The 16,312-nt window shown below is 46.9% G+C and overlaps 1 protein-coding gene across 8 annotated transcripts in view; it reads right to left on the bottom strand.

Moving 5' to 3' along the window:
* Positions 1 to 16,312, bottom strand: part of LOC121688371 (myosin heavy chain, striated muscle-like) — a 114,945-nt gene that overhangs the window by 68,912 nt on the left and 29,721 nt on the right. For 5 of the 8 annotated variants that reach the window (XM_042067894.1, XM_042067893.1, XM_042067898.1 and 2 more), the window contains 2 exons: positions 15,608 to 15,799; positions 4,239 to 4,355 (listed from right to left, as the gene is read on the bottom strand). In XM_042067894.1, the coding sequence (XP_041923828.1) occupies positions 4,239 to 4,355; positions 15,608 to 15,799 (309 nt within the window). The remainder of the gene's footprint in view (positions 1 to 4,238; positions 4,356 to 15,607; positions 15,800 to 16,312) is intronic. The other 3 variants (XM_042067895.1, XM_042067897.1, XM_042067896.1) reach the window with 3 other exon arrangements.

Genomic DNA, 16,312 nt, shown 5'->3' on the forward strand with positions numbered 1-16,312 from the left:
CGCAAATGGCTCGACTCAAAACAGTGATATCATCTCCGCTTAAGTCTCACAGGCAAAAGAAGTGGAAGTAGGGGTGAGAAGAGAGGGCTGGAGAGACTATAAAATTTGCCGCCTGCTGTCGATAAACAGGCCTCAATCCCTGGCCAAAGAACCGATCACTTCCATTCTGATGATCCATTAGTCTCTGGTGTGGGCCAGAATAAAAGGGGATTATTGGGGCTGAGCACAGTCTATAAATGACAGTCCTAATGCCTTACCGGAACCACAGCCAATGGAGTTAGAGGAAAGGGGGTGGGGGTGGGGGTGGAGGGGGGGGGGGGGGGGGGGTAGCCCTTTAAAGCCCCCCAGCACAAACACAAGGTATCACTTTAAAATAGAGCGTAATCTAAAGTGACACTGGAACCAGCGCTCTAGTTATTAGGAAGGCCAGCTTGCCTCCCACCCTGTGCTGAGTCGGACATACAATCCCAATCAATTTCTATGCAACGGTGTCTCTTACCGCAAAAGGGCCATAAAATGATCCCACCATGCATTTTTAGCTGGGGTGGAGGGTGTGTGGAAAGGGGTGGGTGCAGCAAGCGTCCCGTTGTCATAAAAAAAGAAAGTGGCGACTGGACTGAAATGTCCCAGGAATCATTGCAGATTAAATTGGACATTGTATGCTAATGTTGTAATGGAGCGGGAGCACTCGTGTGGCTGCTATTCTCTGCAGCGGGGCCCCAGAGGGAGGGATGAGGCCTGGGGTTTAGAGATGCTTCCCCCTGCACGGGGCACCAGGCTCTGGCTCCCCCACATCATTATCCCCAGGCTACGCTGATCTAATACTGCCGCCAGATATGGACATGACGAGCAGGAGGGGGGTTTACAGCCCACAGTGTGTGTGTGTGTGTGTGTGTGTGTGTGTGTGTGCTGGCAGACACGGACTGGAGCTGGTAGCTGCCAGACAAGGACTGGAGAGCAGTGGCAACATGGTGCAGGAGATGGCGGTGTGTGTGTGTGTGTGTGTGTGTGTGTGTGTGTGTGTGTGTGTGTGTGTGTGTATGTGGTTGTCTGTGTGTGTGTTTGAGTGTATGTGGTTGTCTGTGTGTGTGTGTGTGTGTGTGTGTGTGTGTGTGTGTATAAGTGTGTGTATGAGTGAGAGGGGAGCTGCCAGACTGGAGATTAGTGCCAACATGGTGCATGAGATGGCAAAGTTGTGCTGTGGGTTTCACTGAGCTGGCCAACGTAGCTGATCTCTTTACTTTGGCCGACTGGCCATGCTAGAGAGGAAGTGGGGGTAGCATACACACATACACCCCCCCCCCCCCCCCCCCCCAAACACACACACACACACACACACACACACACACACACACACACACACACACACACACACACACACATACAGGTACGCACACAAATAGCCTTGTGCTGCAGAAAAGAGCTGAATGAAATGAAAGGCTGAAGACGAGGCGAGCAGCGAGAAGGTCTCACAGCAGGAAGGCTGGAGAACAGGACATGAGTAGCAACAGACATGCAAGAAAGAAGGAGGAGAGATGGAGAGATACTGAGGCAGAGAGGAAGAGAGGAAAGAGGGATGAAAGAGAGATGAATCAGAAAGATGAGGAGGAAATGTAGAGAGGCACTGAGGACAGAAGGAGTAAGATAGGGGGAAGGAGTAAGTGAAGGATGAAATAGAAAAGAGGAAAAGTGGAGGAAGAGGGGAGGAAGTGATGAAGGGCAGATCAAATGTGAAGAGTGGGATAGAGGGAATGACAGCAGAGAGAGAGAAGAGAGAGGAAATAGGGCCCTTGACCATACATGGCGACACAAACACACACACACACAATGATGGATGTCACATATCTGAAGTTGACTGTATGGAAATGAAGAAAGCAAGAGTGGCGCACGCACACACACACACACACACACACACACACACACAAACACAAAGGTGCCTGTATGGAAAGGAGGCTTCAGTGCCTGACAGCATGACTGCCAACCAACCAGAGTGGCTTTGAGCCCAAACGCATGAGCAAACACAGACACACAGATTATTCTGGCCTATTCCCAAACACATGGAATATGCAAACAAGCATGCGTAATCAAACCTACAAACAAACAAACACGGTACATGAACAATAGTAGAAACATAATATTGCTACGATTACAAACATACTGTACAGGCATACAGCACGTCCACCTACACACACAATTACACACTTGCTTTCTCTCTCTTTCTCACACACACACAACCCCCCTACACACAACCCCCCTACACACACACCTCCCATCTCTCTCTCTCTCTCTCTCTCTCTCTCTCTCTCTCTCTCTCTCTCTCTCTCTCTCTCTCTCTCTCTCTCTCTCTCTCAGCTCGTGAAGTGTGACTGACTGTGGAGACTCGGAGCTGTCTGTTGACGCTGCTGTTCCTCCATGCTAATCCAGTCTGCCGAGAGGGAATGTCAATGACCAGACAGGAGAGAGAATGATGGGCACACTCAATACAGACACACACACACACGCACACATACACGCACAGGCGCACACACACACACACACACACACACACACACACACACACACACACAGACACACACACGCACATCCACACACACACACACGCTCACACATACACACAGACACACACGCACACATACACGCAAACACGCACAGGCACACACACAGACATGCACACACACACACACACGCTCACACATACACACACACACACACAGGTATGTACACACTCATGTACATACTGTAGAGGTGGCATAACGCTGACATTATGTCATGATATGAACTTGGCACATTCCCAACAAACACATATGTACACACACATGGCCCTGCAGTACAGTACAGATAAACATACACACACTTACATATGCCTACACAGATCAACCTGCACAAACGCATCCATGAGCATATACTGACACACACACACACACACACACACACACACACACACACACTGGTAGCTCACTGGCATATGCTGGCATTTGTGCAGTCGCTGCCCTCAACAGGTACCCCCTTCACCCATCTCCCTCTCTCTCTCACTCTCCCTCCCTCTCACTCTCTCTCTCTCTTTCTCTCCCCCTGTCAGAGCACAAATAGGAGCATATGGAGCCTGGGAGGCACTCATTACGGCGTGTGACAGCGACGAATTATCAGCTCCTCCAGATTTCATCAAACAAGCCCAACTGCTGCCAAGGCCAGACATCCCATAATGAAGACACAGCTAAAGCGGGACACCGCTACAGACAATTAATTAACTAATTAGGCTAATGACTTCTTTACACAACCCCTCCACCACCACCATCACCCCATCCCACCTCCTCCTTTTAGTTGGCTGCAGATATGAATTAATTACCAGGGGTAATTAAATTAAGCAGGTTGTAATTTCACAGCTGTTCCCCCCACCCTTTGCTCCCATGCTAATCAGCCTGAACTCCAGGTGGGGGTGGAGAGGAGATGGTGGTGGTGGGGGGGGGGGGGGGCGCTCGATGCCACTCCAGCCTGCGCTGCTCCGAGCCGCCGTGGCATCGTGCCCTATCTCTGATGTCTTCTTCAAGGCCGGGTCCTGGCACGCCACCAACAAACCCACTGATATGCAGATGATCAGATCGAGAGCCGGCAGTGCCTCTGCATGTGTTTGACTGTGTGTACATGTGTCTGTGGGGAGTGTGTGTGTGTGTGTGTGTGTGTGTAGATGGGGTGATGGCTGTGGGTGTGTGCTTATGAAAGTGCCAGTGTGTGTTTTCAAGCAGATGTACTCGAGAGAGCATCTCACTAGGCTTTTGAACCAGTGTGTCCTATCTGCAGGCACACATGCTGTTTTGCATGTGTGTGTGTGTGTGTGTGTGTGTGTGTGTGTATAAAGAGACACATACTCATTATTTATCAAATAAACTGAATGTCTAATGCTGTCAGATCTCATATTACTGTATATTACAGAAATGCAAAGGCCCTCCTATGAAAAGAACAACTAGTGGTAGGCTCGCTCAACTTTGCTGAACCCATGCCCCCCCCCCCCCCCACCCCCACCTTTTACTAAACCCATCTGACCCTGGCAAAAAGCAGCCTGTGAAACAACCTCAGTGATCAAAGGGCCCAGTACTGGGAGGAGAAGAGTGTGCTCCCTTTGGCAAGAGTGTGTCAGGCCTTAGGAGGGGAACCGGAGAGAGAGAGAAGAAAGAGAACGAGAGCGAGAGAGGAGAAGAGGGAGGAGAAAGTGAGAGACAGACACAGAGTAAAGGGTCTACCTCCTTTAAGACGGCTAGCTCTTCACTCATCTGTTTCCGGTGCTCCTCTCTCTCCTCCGCTTTTCCCCGGCGGTCTTCACGGAGCGGATCTCTCTCCCACGCTAGCTGGCCTCCCGTCTGCCACACACACACACACACACACACACACACACACACACACACACAATCAGATAAAACACAGAGACAAGAGAGTTCAGAGGGCAACTGACTAATCATCTGATGGCCTAACATCCAGGTCCCAGACTTGGCCTGAATGCGAGCGTGATCCATCCCAAAGCGAGGCACCTAAACACAAAACTACTGCAATCTAACCAAACTAGTTTTTGTTTTTTTTAAATCACCACTTGACTAAGGACTCTCACTCTCACATTTTTTTGTCTGTTTCTATGACCTATAAACATTGACAGAGTCACGGCCCTTTCCATAAATCATTCCAAAGCAGCCAGCGCTTCACCAGAGAGCCTGCACATCCCTCCTGCCACTCACCAAGGTCAGCAGCGGGCCGTTTAATGTGTTTAATTAGCCAATTAACAAAGGCAACCTTGCGGAGAGGTTCATTTCTCAGGCCACTGGCTGGCCGTGCTGTCCGTCATTTCCGCGCCTCAGTAATGGAGAGAGACAGTGAAGGAGGAGAGGGATGGAGAGAGACAGTGAAGGAGGAGAGGGATGGAGAGAGACAGTGAGGGAGGGTCGGAGAGCAGTGGCCTTCCTGGATCTACATCTGCTCTCCATCTCCACAGGAAGAGAGGAATAGCTCAGACTACACACACACACACACACACACACACACACACACACACACAAAAGAGACAGACATACTCATGTACTCATACATACAGACACACACACAGGCACAGAAACACATGCACCCACCCTGACTCTGCACACCCACACAGCCTCTAACATACATAATCTCTCACACACACACACACCCACACACATGGACACCCAGACTCAGACATACAGTACACACATAGACATACACACACATATAGTGAGACACATATGCACAGCACACACACACAAATGAACACAGAGATTCTGGCACACACACACACACACACACACACACACACACACACAGACATGGGAACAGAGGGCCATGAAATGGAGGGTCTCACAGATTCACAGACCTCTTCTTCCTGCCACGACCCAGGAGAGACCCGCCACATCTGGACTTAGGCATGGCCTAGACACACACACACCCACAGACACACACAGACACACACACACACACACACACAAACCACAGACACCAAAGACACCCAACCACACTCACTGATACCAACACATTACAGAAATCTGAAATATACACACAAACACACACACACAAACAAATACATACACACATACACACACACACACACACACACACACACACACACACACACGCTACCAGCAGGCCTTTTTAGGGTAAATTCTGATAGCATTTAACTCTGCACTGCACTCTCAACTTTACACTCGCCTTCTGAAGACCCAAGCATATCCGGCACGCAGTCACTTGTGGCTAGATTTGGGCCGATCTGCGCCAGATCACAGCCAAATCAGGGCCACACCCGCTCCAGCATCAACTACACCATGGGAACGTTCTTTCACAAGCCCCTGAGGACACAGAAGAGGAGAGGAGAGAAGAGAAGAGGAAAAAGAAAAGAGAGAGACAGAGGAAGAGGACAAGAGAGGGAAAGAGAAGAGAGAAAAAGAAAGAGAGAGACAGAGGAAGAGGACAAGAGAGGGAAAGAGAAGAGAGAAAAAGAAAGAGAGAGACAGAGGAAGAGGACAAGAGAGGGAAAGAGAAGAGAGAAAAAGAAAGAGAGGAGAAAGATAGAGGAGCTGAGGGAGATTCCAACGGAACAATGGACGTTTAAGGCTGCACGCCCCCACAACCCTTTCGGCCCCCCACCGTTTCAAGGGCTCCCTCTCCCCAAACCTCTTGATCCTCACACCACTCCTCCCTCCCCCCAGATCACCTCCATCCTACCATGCACTTGGTGGGGGTCTGAGTTTGTGTGTGTGTGTGTGTGTGGTTGGGGGGTTGGGTCAAATGTGGTGAAAATGAGAGAGATGAATGGATGAGGGAGTGTGAGTGAGTGTGTGTGTGTGTTGTGTGTGTGTGTGTGTGTGTGTGTGTGTGTGTGTGTGTGTGTGGTTGGGGGGTTGGGTCAAATGTGGTGAAAATGAGAGAGATGAATGGATGAGGGAGTGTGAGTGAGTGTGTGTGTGTGTTGTGTGTGTGTGTGTGTGTGTGTGTGTGTGTGTGAATGTCTATATATATACTGTATATATACAGTATGTGTGTGTGTTCTTTTTTTTTTTTTGGTGGGGGGGGGGGGGGGGTTAAGAGCAGTCTGGAGTGGTGGTGAGTTGGGGGGGAGGGGGGGTCTTGGCAGTGATGCAGATTGTAAATCAAGGCTAAAAAGAACCTGTATTTTTCATCAGTTTAGCAGATGGAGCCAGTGCTCATCTTTCATGTGATTGCATGCAAGCCGTATGGAAAAGTCTGTCATTTTGAGAGGGGGGGTGGAAAGGTGGTGGTGCTCATGTGGGTTGGGTGGGGTTGAGATGTGGAGTTTTAGGTCTCAACTAAAAAATAGTGAGATGTGAACAACCAGCCAACAACTCCTACGCTTCTATGATTCTTTTTGCTTACTGTGATGGTTTCCTTCACTTCCTTCTACTAGTACTAGTAATAAGAATTATTATTTTAAATGTATAGTTCCTTCTGCATCACATATCATAGATGATGTATAAGCGCCTCCCCAAATGTGTTCAAGATGTGCTTTTCAGGGAGTGTGCATTCCTCACAAGCATGCAAGACTCTAGAGGACTTTGACGAGAAAAAAGAAGAATCCCATCTAGTCTCGACACAATACATTTAATATTCATAGTGTTTTCTCCCATCTCTCGCACACTCTCAACTCTTTGCCTAAAACGCTGTTAATCAAGGTTCTGTTTCAAATGACAAAATAGGCCGGGGGTCTGGTAGGGGCAGGGGGTTTGGAGGGTGTAGTAAGTTGCCATGATATGGTAATTTGCTGCAAATATATCATTTTCTGAATAAAGGGCTGAAGCCTGTGATTAACTGAGGCTCGGCCGTAGATGGCACACTGATTAATTTCACCCTCTTCAGCCAATGCCAAGGTCCCTGTGTAACCCCACCCCCCTGTCCCCCACCACCACACACACACACACACACTCACTACCCCCACAGCATCCATTTTTTTCTTACAAAGGGGGAAAGATTAAATCAGTTCCTCTTATTTATTTTTTTTAATTTCTGAACAACCTTGTGTAATGTTTCTCCCTTCGCCTACGTAATGTTTGCTCCAGCAGTCCTGTTGGTCTCGCTGAACCCCCCCCCTCGAATCCCCCCATGGTAGTACACAGTGCACACGCTTTAAAGAGCACAATACACAATACGGCACCTTAGCCCCTGGTGATTTGTGCACTTAGATTACACACACAGCCAAGCAGCGCTTTTCAGCTCCACACAAAGAGAGGAGAGACGGCGTTTCAGGGAACACAGAAACAATGCAGTGTTTGCATATTTCTCTCCACGTTTACATTTTTCTGCCAGGCCGTCTCGTTTGAGAGCACCTGCTTTTTTTGACAGATGCATAATCCCGCTAAACAAAGAATCAAAGGGAGTTTTTCCAGCACCGGCGAAGGCCCCGCGAACCGTAATGACGAACATCCCGGTAATTGGCCGCTTCGATTTGATATCTCCCATATCTCCTAGGGTCTACCTTTGTCAATAAAGCCGCCAGTTACTCCACAGCACTGAAGGAGAGGGGAGGGGGGTGGGGGGGGATCAAATAAGAGTGCTTGCATTAAACAGGGTTGCCAGGCTCTGTGCACAAAATGCTTCATTTGTTTACCGTCTTATCAATGGAGCCATATCATTTCCTGTTGTGTGAGAAAAATACACACACAGGCACATACTGTATGAAAATACACACATACACATACACACACACACACACACACACACACACACACACACACACACACACACACACACACACACACACACACACACACAAACAAACACACAGATATATTGGCAACCTTATTAGGGTGGGAGAAAGCAAAGCGAATGATAGGTCCACTCCCCTGTGCAGGAAAAACACAGTTAACTGCTGTGTGAGACAGCGACAGAGGGAAAGAGGCTGCAGCTCGCATGGCGCTTCACAGCTGAATTCAGATGCATAGAGACATGGAAAATGTCATTATTCAATGTCCTGATGGAAAAATGTAAGTCTTTCCTCTCTCTCCCCATTTCCCTCTATCCCTCTTTCCCAATATCCCCCCTTTCTCCCCCACTCTATTTCCCTCTCCCTTTAAATTTCCCTACCCCCCGCCAGTTGATTTATCCTCAAGGCCCTGACAAAGAATTCTATTCCCTGGTGACATTGTGCTTATAACCTTTACGTACGCCCTAATCAGCAAACATGCTTGGGCTGGTGTACCCTGTGTGTAGAAAATTGAATTTTTGAGAACACTTTTATTTAGAAAAATGATGGCAATAATAACAAAACGAGAATAATGTGAAAATATAATAAGCAAAATGCAGATCATTAAGGTGGCATTTTGCTTGTTGATGCAAGCGAAGAATAATCAACATCTCGGGCTAATGAAATTAGAGAGACGCAGGAAACGTGGAATGATCAAATTACACTATTTAGTTAATGACAAATGAGAGTGGCTCGCAGCTAGCTCTTTTCATTTGGTGACACACAGGGTGAGAAAACCACCAACGCTGTCATCTGAGAGGACATTAGGGAGGTGAAAATTACATATCCCCATGCACGAAGGGGGAAAAAAGAAAGAAAAACTGATCGCCTTTATTGATGGACAATGTCGTAAAGCCATCATCCTGTTTATAGACATTTAATTGAAGACAGCATCAAACGATAAACTAAGAAACATGCATGGTTGACTCCTCCAATTCGAACCATAAATCACCCTGATGCTCAGACAAGTCGTCCAGACACAAATTCTGATGATAGATGACCCATTTAACTTTGATTTTTGAGAGCAATGAGCTCGACGGCAATACCTCACACTGGTTCACACACGCCGCCACATCCAGGCTCACGGGGAGAATAGAACCAGAAAAAGAAAAAAAGGACTCCTACTCCTACTAGAGCAAGGACGCTTTGAAATAATCTTGCAAATGGCCACTATTAAAATGCAGAAGTTGCAGCCATGTTTTGCCACAAGCTGTGAGATCTGGGTGAAGCCTAAGTCCACATTAGCATCCAATAACACTCAGATGATTTGTGACAGAGCAGCCATCAATGGACAAATTCATCAGCCTATCTGTCTAATGCCACGTACATATGCAGCACCATAAATACTGGCCTAGCAAGGCGCCCACGCATGCAAGCACATCAATCACACTGGATATGCGAAGGGGTTGAACAACGGCTAAGCTCTGGACGAAAATTAAAAAGAATACACAAGCTCTCTCAATCGTTTGTCATCAGTGGTCTAGATAAAACAGGAGAGGGGAAATAAAAAGTCCTTCCTCTCGGCTGCTCACAATTAAAGAAATTACAGGCTCCTTGTTAGATTCCCAAGTCATTATTATTTCATGGTCGTCTCTGTCCTTTAAATGAGCAAGTGTCTTGTGTTCATTGGTGGCAGTGAATTATTCATCCTCAACATGCAAAAGCAGTTAGTGGAAACAGATAAAACCGACAGCATCTGAATACAGTAGGAAACTCCAGCAGCTGCTACATCCCCTCCTGACTCCCTGCCTGTTTGTGTGTGTGTGTGTGTGTGTGTGTGTGTGTTGATTTGTAAAATTATGTCTTTGTGTGTCTGCAAAGTTCATTTCCATGTGCATGTATGTGGGTGAATACTTGTGCAGTTTATATGGGTTCAAGTGAGTAAGGTGTATGTGTTTATTTATGATTGCCTGTATTGACTGAGCATGTGGGTACGTTTGTGAACCAGACGGCATTGGTGTGTGTGTGTGTGTGTGTGTGTGTGTGTGTATTCCATATGTATGTGTCTGTATGGGGGAATCCGGAATCCAACAAGGGATTTGGAGCTTAAGCATTCTACCACAGGACCAGGGCAGGGCTACTCTCCCTCAGGGACCAGTTTTGCTACAGCGTAATGCCAGCTTTCCAGCCTTGTTAGTAACTACTGTGTGTGTGTGTGTGTGTGTGTGTGTGTGTGTGTGTGTGTGTGTGTGTGTGTGTGTGTGTGTGTGTGTGTGTGCGTGTGTGTGTGTGTTCCATATATCCCATGGGCTGGGGTGGGGGTTGCATGGAGGGGGGCAATCTGAAGCAGATTAAACATTCAAATGGCTCCATTAAGAAAATACACCATTTGCAGGCTCCCTAAAGCACATCCTATGACAGCTCTGCTGCAGCGTCGTGATTGGCCAGGACACTGCGCATGAGGCACCAGTTTTCTGTATTCAGCACTGTGTTTAATTTCACACACAGCCTCTATTGGACACAGATTTTTGATTGCCTCATGTCTTTCCTGTATCACCATCACTCGTACGTTTTGTGTTGTGTGTGTATGTGTGTGTGTGTGTATGTGTGTGTGTGTGTGTGTGTGTGTGTGTGTGAGAGAGTCATAGGAAGATTTAGAGAGAAACAGAGAGAAAAGCAAAGGGATATAATGAAGAGTGAGAAAGGGAGAAAAAAATGAGAGAGATAGAGAGCTGGGCTCTACCACTACACCTCTGCCTCAGAGATACAGCACCAGCATCTGGCCCCTGCCAACCCCCCCACCCACACTCCCCACCAGCTGGGCAGAGAGAGAGAGAGAGAGAGCAAGAGAGAGAGAGAAATGGGAGGGGGGAAACCAGGGAGAGAGAGAGGGTAAAGAGAGAGAGAGAGAGAGAGAAAGAGGGAGAGAGAGTGAGTGGCCATATTTAGATGGATGATCCAGGCACGGAGAAGAGAAAAGCCCCAAACAGCGACCTAAAGCGCTCCCTCGTCTTCACATGCTTGATTTCACCTTTTAATTAGAGCCATTAATCAAAGTGGGCCCAGAGACACAAGGCTTTGCACAGGGGCCCTTTCCCACTTCCCCCTCATAGCAACCCCCCCGCTACCCTGACGACACGACACCTTGCCACCTGTCAAAATTACAGCTTTCACTTCACGCGCCATCCCTCACAGAGTTAGTCTCTGCAAGCCTGGCTGCATCCCCCCACAGCTCCCTGTTTACAGTACTATCTTACCCAGGATGCAGTGCGGTGCTGCACAACGCAAGCTGGCAGGCAGGGAAGCAGGGAGGGAGACAGCATCCAGACTCTGGCGAGCAGGCAGACCAGACAAAGCCGCCAGGCGACTGGTCTGCTCACCGGGGAACAGGGGCAGACGGAGGAGGGCTGTGCGTGCGGAGCAGACACTGCTAATGGGCATTCAACTCCAGATCAATTCCAATTAAAGGCCATTAGTGCCGTTACCGCGGCGATGATTATTGTTTTTATAATTCAGAAAAACAAACCGCCCGCACGTCCTTGGCCCAGGCTTTGAAAAGCAAGGCCACTGATGGGCGCTTTAATGAACTTGCCTGATATAGATTTTTGTTTACTTCAATGAAATGCTGTACAGTGCACACTGCACAATAGCAAGCACTTATTTATTTCTCTTGTCAGGCCTTGGCTGTAAACATAATACCACCCAAATATTGTGATAACTATGCTTAGCTACTTAAGCACCCTCCTCAAGGATGCCATGAATGAGTTGTTGCAAAGAGAGAGAAAGAAAGAAAGAGAGAGAGAAAAAGAAAGAAAGACAGAAAGAATGAAAGAAAGAAATAAAGAAAGAAAGAAAGGTTAGAAATATTAATCTTGTTGGAGAGGTGGTCGCTGAGATCTCCATATAAACCTGATCATTCTCAGCCACACAGTGCTGCTGAGGAATTACATATTAGTGTTGAGTAGAAGTTAGTCTGCCGTGTAAATCTCCCAGTCACCTCTTGACCACATACAGATGGTCTCCTGTATCTCCTGTCTCCACGGTGATGAGTAAACAGAGCGGAGTTGGTCCTTAGCAATAACCCCTCCACCCCCGTCACGCCTCTCCTCCTGCACCCATTCTGTGTGCCACCCCTCCGCTGCCCTGTCCTGGCGAGGAAATGCCCCTGTGCCAGTCCAGATGTGTTCTGCTCTGCAGGGCAGTGGGTGGGATGTCAAGGGGGCAGCTGCCCACCCCAAACAGGAGTGCTGCCCACTCTGCCAGCCTCCACCCTCTCCACTCCTCTCCGCTTCTGTTCTATGGATGGTTTTAAAAAGCCCCATGGCTCAGTTAACCTTTCCACACTGCACAAAGCACAGGCGGCCGTCTTCCCTTGCACTCTCACTGCCTCACCATTCAACCTGACAGATGACACCTCAAGGCCTCTGCTTTTTAGACCGACTTAAAAAAAAAAAAGGGTAATGATACGCTTCTATGCCCAGACAGAATATGCTTTCTCTCTTTCTCTTTCTCTTCTCCCCCCCCCGCCCCCGTCTCACTTCTGCGTTTGCCTTTTCACTCTCTCTTCACTGATCAGAGGCGTGCAGGTGGGTACAGTATTTTTGCGTTGCTAAATGCGAGGGGTGTCAGTGGAGGGTGCTTTCAGAGGCTGCCCGATCCAAAACTGCCCGGTTTCACTAACTTTGTTATGGCTTTTCACAGGCCCTCTTTCTGGCTGTTGTTCACTCTGGCTATTCAGCCTTTTCTAAAAACGTGGTGAGGCGCAGAGTAAATGTGCTCCAAAACTGAAAGATAAAGTTGAAATGCATCAGTTCTTCAAGTTGGAATCATTACCGAATTGCTAGACATGTTGATTAAAGTGCTTTTTTATCTTTCTGCTTGTTGTTTGCTATTTAATCGTACTTGGTTGGCAATGCCACAAATGGAATTTATGAAGTTCCCTCCTGTAGACAATCATGTCATAGTATGAGGATCAAAAGCGCACATTCCCAGCATTCTCTCTGCTCAGCCAGTCTTCAGCGCGAGCGTCCTGACATATGATGTGTCAGGAGTGAGCGGAGCGCGCGGCTCAGATGCCTTGCGTTGATTACGAATCCCTCAGCGCCAATCAGTGGCGGCCATCTTAAGTGTGACTCGACACCTTATCAATCACGGAGGGCATCCTTTTGCCACCTCAATCTCTACCTCGTCTGAAATAGAATTTCTTTTCTTCTCTTTTCATTTTTTCCCCCCTCTATCAAGATTCAGAGAACCATCCGTCCATTTCACAGACCACAGCAGTCTCTAAGGAATTCAGTCTTTTTCCACAAAAATAAAAGAAAACAACATACCTCACACAAACATACACATATTGGTCATAATTATGGATGGATATTAATAATACAGAAAAAATATTAATCTTAGAAGTAAACACTAAGAGGCTTAAAGGAAAATTGCAAATAAATCAGATTATCCTTTAGGAATATCCCACAAAGGAGCTAGGCAGTAATAAGAACTCAAGGCATCCTTTCTCATGCAGAGGCCCAGACAGGCAGAAATAGCAGCCCAGGCAATTCATAAAGCACTTGGCTCGAGCGCATACATATTTCACCTTCAATTTTATTTTTTCATCAGTCTCCGAGCCACAAAGGATATTCAATTAGGCTTTGTGATTGGGGCACTGGCATTCTGTCGGGTCATTCAAAGGTTAAATAATTCAGTGCTACAAACATGATTATGCTACTGTACGATTTGATCAGATTCACTGTTTATCATGCAAGCGATGTATTTTTATTTTATTTATTTTTTTCACCGTGGTGGTCTCCAAATCATGTCAGTCTAGAAAATTCCCTACAGGTAATTTGGGAGGTTATTTTTAAAACTTCCCCCGTTGCTAAACTGCTTGTGCTTTACATAGCAAAAGAGAGCGAGAACAGGCACAGGAGTCGGGGAGAGACAAGCAGGGAACAGCACATTACAGCTACTCAATGATGCTGAAAGCGAGGTACACGTTAAATCATTTTTATATACTGAAGGTATAGGCACCGTAATGTAATTTCCCCTACCCCTGTTTCCTCCGCTCCACACAGAGGAAGGAATAATTAAATACTGGGTTTGGGATGTCTGGGGCCTCTGTCCCTTTGTCTTGTCTTAATCCACCTGTCATTTAGCAGATGATGTACGGCTTCAGGTATTGTTGCGCTGGTAGGCTGTAATCTTTACTGGAAATACACACAAAATCACATAGGGAACAGGAAAAGGCCAAAGAAGTGGAGCACACTTGCACAGGTACACTTGCATTATGTATTCCTGTTTCCTGTTTACATTAACAGTGCCCAGAAACTGAGCGCTCAGAAACGGAATGAAGAATTTAGAAATAACAAAATACCGCCAAACCAACCGTATTCTTGTTGGCAGCACAAGTGTGGTCTGAATTATTGTTGATTTGTTTTTTTTTGTTTTTATTTGTTTTCTAAATAGATATTGTGAATATTTCCATCTTTGTGTGCTCATCTCTCTCTAAAAAAAAAAAACGGAAGACAAAAAACGATGCAGGATAAACCTCCAGCGCCCCACTATTCTTTGTAATCAGTTTCTCTCGGGTGACTCTGATGCCTTCCGCCTGCAAGGCTTCGCTCACACGTTGGAAGCCCAGGAAAAACAGCCTCCACAACAAGGGAAAGGTAAGAGTCTGAATAATGCATGAAGGGAGTTTTATATTGGGAGTGATGCTTGTCAATCATGTCGGTCTAAATCAAGACAGCCAGGATGATTTCCATTTCAACTAGCCGATATTCAGGACAGGGCTCGGCTCTCCGTCATTCCATATTGCCAGTCAATCTCAGAATTTTGCCAGCCGCAATCCCAAGCCACTTTTTAATTAATGTTTTTGAGGACCAGATATAGAAAAAGAAAAAAAAAATAAGAAAAAAGACAAAAAAAAAAACCCTCTGCCAACCCAACAATGTCTGTATTTACATGTCTCTATCACTGAGCAAACAAGCTCATTTAAAAGTTCATATGCTAATGTGTGACATTTAAAGCAAACTTTACACGGCGAAAGGACATACAACAAAAAAAATTCAGATTCTTTTCCAGCCCTGAAACTTATGCGTCTTCCATATTTATGACCCCCCCTAAAAAATTCGACACCTCCAGTGGATTTGCTGAGTTAATCCCTGTAAGCACAAAGGTAGAGGGCTTTCTGTGATGCAAAAAATAGTTAAATAGAGGAAGTGTTAATTTAAAGAAAGGCCGGTAGACAGATGCAGTTGGGATGGTGTGAATAGTTTACAGGGGAATGGTGTTTGGAGCTCTGCTATGACATGCTTATATCTCCGGGTATAAGTGTGATAATTAGGCTGAATGCACAGACGCTGGAAGGGCATAGAGGTTGTGTGTGTGTGTGTGTGTGTTTTGGGACGTGCAGCGGTGCGTTACCTGGCCTGTGGCAGGTACATGATGGCTTCTGGTCTTCTCCAGCTCGGCCTGAAGCTGCTGGAGCTGAGCTGACAGCTGGGCCACTTCAGCTGCCACCTCCTCGTCCTCTTCCTCCTCATCCTCTTCCTCGTCCCTTGTGTGCTTCTCTCGTCTCGCATTCAGCAGGCCAGTCTCTGTCAACTTCACATGCTTCTGAAGACCAGGAAACAAACACACACACACACACACAAGGAATAGACTCTTCCAGCGTTAACACACATACACACACACACAGGGGCCAACACACACCTGATACACACACTGACTGCAAGTGAGATGCTACTCTAGGCAGAGAATGAATTATGAATGTTTCACTCATCACAAGACTGGCAGCAAAGACAAGGCTTTTCACAGATATTTGAACATTTAAAGAACAGACGTAATCTGTGAGATATTCTCAAACGGTTTCTGAGAACTGGAAGTGGAAGTGAGCATTAAAGGGGACATTGATTGGGTGCGTCGGACGATGTCATTTCCTCCTTACCACCGTAGCCAAAATGTCTCTTTTTTTATCCGAGCGACCAGATTCTCATCTTCTGTCTGCGAGCGAGCTCTTTGCTTTTCTGGAGAGTTTATACACAAGAGAAACCACAATGTCAACCAATTGGACCTCACTTAAGCAACCTTGATGATCGATTGGCCAGGCAGTGGATGAGCAGGACCCCA

Source organism: Alosa sapidissima, chromosome 17 (genome assembly GCF_018492685.1).
Source record: "Alosa sapidissima isolate fAloSap1 chromosome 17, fAloSap1.pri, whole genome shotgun sequence".
NCBI classification, from domain to species: domain Eukaryota; kingdom Metazoa; phylum Chordata; class Actinopteri; order Clupeiformes; family Clupeidae; genus Alosa; species Alosa sapidissima.